Source organism: Glycine max, chromosome 16 (assembly GCF_000004515.6).
Source record: "Glycine max cultivar Williams 82 chromosome 16, Glycine_max_v4.0, whole genome shotgun sequence".
Lineage (NCBI taxonomy): Eukaryota > Viridiplantae > Streptophyta > Magnoliopsida > Fabales > Fabaceae > Glycine > Glycine max.
The window spans coordinates 15,084,299-15,089,499 of record NC_038252.2 but is presented as its reverse complement, the minus strand read 5'-3'; the positions used below and the strand labels follow the sequence as shown (position 1 = coordinate 15,089,499).

General features: G+C 34.2%; 1 protein-coding gene across 1 annotated transcript; it reads right to left on the bottom strand.

Annotated features, from left to right (window-relative positions):
* Positions 1-535: 535 nt before the first annotated feature.
* On the bottom strand, positions 536-4,776 carry LOC100809228 (myosin-binding protein 7). Its single transcript, XM_003548626.5, has 3 exons — positions 3,586-4,776; positions 1,971-3,217; positions 536-961 (listed from the first exon to the last, which is right to left on the bottom strand). The coding sequence occupies exons 1-3, from the start codon at positions 4,235-4,237 to the stop codon at positions 902-904; spliced, it is 1,959 nt and encodes a 652-aa protein (XP_003548674.1). The 5' UTR covers positions 4,238-4,776; the 3' UTR covers positions 536-901.
* Between the last annotated feature and the right edge of the window lie 425 nt (positions 4,777-5,201).

The following is a 5,201-nucleotide window of genomic DNA, read 5'->3' as shown; positions in this document are numbered from 1 at the left end:
CCAATGTTTTAGTTAATCAAAATCAATCATAAAATACCAAAATTTTAATTCCTATCAAATATTTTGTCTAAACAAGTTATTTTATTATAAATTATTTTAAATTTCTTAAAAAATTGATTTTTCCCCGTGAATTACTCCATCCAAAACCATAAAGAGATTAAAGTAAATTTTTTAAAATTTAAGATTACCAAATTAAAACCTAAAATATAGACAAAAGAACAAAATTCTAATTTACCTATAACATGACTAATCTAATAAGTAATCATACCCCGGAGGCGTCAGCCTCTAAATGCATAGTCACAATCCGATAAAGAACACTATCATCTCGAGAATTTTTTTTTAATATTTTATTTGTACATCATCTTCATCTAGAGAATATAATAATAACAATGGTCTCTCTACTTTTTATGCCCTTAGTCAGCCTTACATTTAAATACTACAAGCATCATTTTCTAATAACAAAATCACACACACAAGCACGTAATCATTAATACTACACAATCATTATTATTGCATAAAGAAGTGAAAGCAATAGTTACATCCATAAGCTGTTCTCAATCCTCTATAGACCATGATACCTTAAATTAAAAGAACAAGAAAAAAAATGATATATACAGTTAACATTCCATAATTTGAACCACATATCCTAAGGCAAAAACACAACACAAGGAGGGACAAAAGATACCTACACCTGGCATAGGCTTCAAAATAATACTTTTATTTTAAATACATATTTAGCCTAGAGGAATATGATAAAGGTTTATTTACATACTAAAAAACCATACAACAAGCAAGGTAAAACAAGTACGGCTAAATTCTAGTAGCTACCAGAAGTGGTTGCCATTTACAAGTTGCCTTAGGCACAAATTTCGTGACACTCAAACGTTTGACTTTACATGATTTAGCTGCTTTCACATGTCTCCATTGTCACACTTTGGCAGCGTCTTTTCCTCAAGCTCACCTGAAAAGGAAAGGGTATAATTAGCATTGCATTGGTCATCAATATGGTTGCATTATGAACAGTCACAATACACATAAAAGTACAGTGTTCTCAGCTAAACAACAATGACATACAAGAAATGTACCAAGAATCGAAGAATCTGATGTTAAAACTAGCACCAACCATAATATGTTTATGGATAAGAAATGATGATGTACAAGAAAACATCATAGCAAACAAAATATTCTAATTGGGGAGTAAGCACAGCATTTGAGTTGGACCTTCATGAGTTCTGACTATGCTTTTTGGTAGAGGGGTGATTTGTGAAAGAGTGAACTGGAAGTGGAAGAGCATTGTGCTTGGTAAGAATCACAGATACACTTGATGACAAACAGAAATTGAAGAAAGTTGTTGAGACATAAAGCTACTTAGTTGAGAAGTGCAAGGGCGACTCCACTGAAAACAAATTGAATCAGCAACTTTCTAATAATCTCTCATGAACCCATCTTGATAATGTTCCTAGGTAATAGGAATTTGAAATGGTTCTCAGACATCACATCGATAATGTGGCTTGGTTTAAAACTACATGAAGATATATTTAATACAACATCGACAATACACAGAGTAAAACCAAAGTTCTTTTGATTACCATAATTAAGTATTTTTTATTTATCAAATTGTTAAACTCCTCAAGCTTACATTGAATTTACTCTACAATCATGAAACCCTTCATCATCAAATATGAGAATTTGAGCTTTAAACTATAAAGCTCTACAATCCAAATAAGATCTACCACAACAGGTGACAATTCACTACCTTGTTCTGTCCATATTCCGAACTTGTATTTGCAGAGTCATGTCAAATTCAAGCCAATTTTTGTCATTTGTCTCATATGACAGAAGCATAATGAACCATTATATGCTAGAAAGAATGACAAACACAATAACTAAAGAACTGTTTCACACACATTCTTCTAAAGACTAATTTGGTCTAGTTAAAAATTCAAGCAGTGGTACATAACAAGTTATACCTTAGATGAGGAAGGGGGTAAGGAAGCCCCACGCACAGGGTTTCTTGTCTGTTTAATCCTTTGGAGATGGTTTGCTATCTCCTCCAGAAGCTTCAGCTGGCCCTTTTCACTTTCTCCGTTCTCTGCAAAGAAAGACAATTTTTCCTTTTCATGTTTTAGCATCCTCAACCTTTCTCCGAGAATTTCAATCTCATTGCCAATCTTTAACTTCTCATTTTCAACTGCACTGGAAGAATCCCTTCCAGAATCTAAAGACAAAGTTTTGCGTCTTGTGTTTGAGAACATGGATAACTGACTCGTGGGGCCATCAACACTATTACCATTTTCTGGCTTATCTGTCCTTCGACGATTGCTTAATACATCACTGCTCTGTACTGTTTGACTTCCAAATTCAAGATATCTATTTGTGAGTTCATTTGTAACAGTACTCAATGAAGAGCTACTTAACTTTTCATTTTCCTCTTCCTTTAGTTTTATGTTGTCATTAATGACATGGACATCAAAAACATCCAGATCAGTATCATAAAAGGAGCTATGCAGGTTGTTATGCACTTGATCCTTACATTCTGTGTTTTTCTCCAGCTCTTGTCCGTCTTTCATATTGATGCAAGTCTGAGCAACCATATAATTAGAAGAAATATCTTTTATTTCATCTTTCTTAACAAATGATATGGTGCTTCGATTTTCATATGTTCCAACTGAAATTGGAGGCTTTTGTCCCCATTGATCATGTTGCACCTTTGCCTTGCCATATGATTGGTCACTACCTTTTGAATCCATCTGCCTGTAAGTTGCAAGTTCCTTTTCCAAAAAGTGGTTCTCCCTTTCCCTTCTTATAAGGATCTCTTGCAGAATATCCATCTCTTCTTCATCATAAGCAACTCTTTCTTCTATCATCCTCAGGTATTGCCTCATTTCCAATTCCATTGACGCCTTCTCCTCCTGCAGGCGTGATATCATAGCCATGGTTTCATCAGCAGCAGTAGCAGCTGCAGCTCTCTCCTTCTCTAGCTCAAGGTAAAGTGCAGCATAGGCAGCTTTCTCTTCTTCAAGTGCATTTTCTAACATCTTGATACGATCCTCTCCATTACCAACAATTTGGACATGGTCACACACATTATTTATGTAGTGTTCCAATGACAATAAATATTTGTCCTGTCCTGGACTATCAACCATTGATCCACTAAATTCATAACTATGACAGGTCTTTTCATCCAAATCATGGTCAGCTTGATCAACTTCGGCATCTAAATAAAAGGATTGCAAACTACAGCAAGTCAAAAACCATAGTATGTATACAACAATTAAAATTTAAGATATATATATATATATATATATATATATATATATATATATATATATATATATATATAATAGGAGTTCAACAAGAATATAATTCAACTTGTTACCCTTTAGAAATCCTAGGAATATCATTCATCATTATAATCACAAGATGTGACTTGGTAGGTTGCAAAGAATCATAAATACACTAGCATATGGGAGCTAGCATAGCATACATTAGAAGACTACAAATTCCCATTAACAACATGTAACTTAAACTGTTTAACTTAAACCATCAAATGAACAATAATCATGTGGGAAATTTCTCACTTACCATCTACACTAACTCCTTTCCCCGAGGTAGGACTTATGCCTGCACTGGTTTTATCTCTAATTATACTGCCATCACAAGGCGAACAAGGAGTGAGGACAACATCAGATTGCAGATTTTCAGAAGGAACAGCTGAAGAGACTTTCGTACAATCATAACTAGCCCTCCTCCGGCGCCGAACTCCAGACCTTCGTTTCATACTCATGACTCTCTTCCCCTTAGCATCATACACGTTTTCCCTATCAACAAAGGGAAGCAAACGCGGTGCTGAACATGAACTGCAAGATGCCTCATCTTCCAACTCAACAACCCTATTATCATGTGTTCTCTCAGCAGCCACTCTATCATTAGCACTGCGTGAATGATCCTTAACCCGAACCAGATCAAAAGGGAATCTCTTAACCGCCATAACTTGAATGGAACATATCTTCCTTGAAGGCCATTGGAACATCAATCTATGCACACAGAAACGGCTACTCCTAAACCCAAAAGTCCCCTTGCAGGGACAAGGCAAACAAAATCCTAAAAACCTAAACCATTTGGACACAAAGAAAGCAAAAGCTGATCCACACAACAAGAAATAAGCTAAAACAAGGTCAATAAAGGCACCAATAAGTCCTCCCAACGTCCAAGAGTGAGTCTCCTGTGAAGCCATCTGCCTCTGAAGTGCTCAGAAAGAAAGACCATCACATAACACATAACATAACACACAACAGCCACCAAGCAAAATCAGAAATTTTCACCGACCCTTATCCCAAAATCCTAAATTTAATGCATCCATGAGACAATAAAGGTGTGTTGACAAAAAGGGTTCACATCAAAGCAGGTGGTAGAACAACCTGAAGAAAAATGCAAACACACACAAGAAACCCAAGATCATGGTTTGGAGAAACCACCAACCCAAACCACAATTTCAGCCCAACCCTTTTGTTATTTTTCTTCTTCCTATTCTTAGAGAAAAATTGCTTAGAGAGTTGGGATTTGAAAAGTGTACTTTCAGGGATATGATTTAAAAACAAAATATTAAAAGATAAAAGAAATGAAAAAACCAGAAAGGAATCAAGGAGAATAATAATGAATATTGATGATTGATCGAGGGAAGAATTATGAGATTGGCAGGTTTTAAAGCTTCCTAAAATAGTTTATTATTGCAACCACCAAAGTTGCATCCGATTTCTTCATTGTGTGTGGGACAAACTAGCAGGGAAAGTTAGAACGTGACCAGAGGAAAGCAACGACGTCGTTTGCGGACACTTCCAAACTTGCCACGTGGGTTTCATTAAAATGTTGGTACTTCATCTCTATAAAAAAATTTGTTCTTATAAAATTAAAATACTTTTTTTCAGATATTCTTAATTTTTTTTATATCTGTTATATGTATTTTTTTTTCAGATATTCTTAATTTTTTTTATATCTGTTATATGTATTTTTTTTTTCAGATATTCTTAATTTTTTTTATATCTATTGTATGTTTAACCTATATAAAAAATGTCACATTTTATATTGATTATAGAAATAATCGAGGTTAAAAACATCATATTTCCATTAATTATATATATAATAAATATAAAAAATTATCATTGATTATATATATGATAAATATAAAAAATTATCAAGTT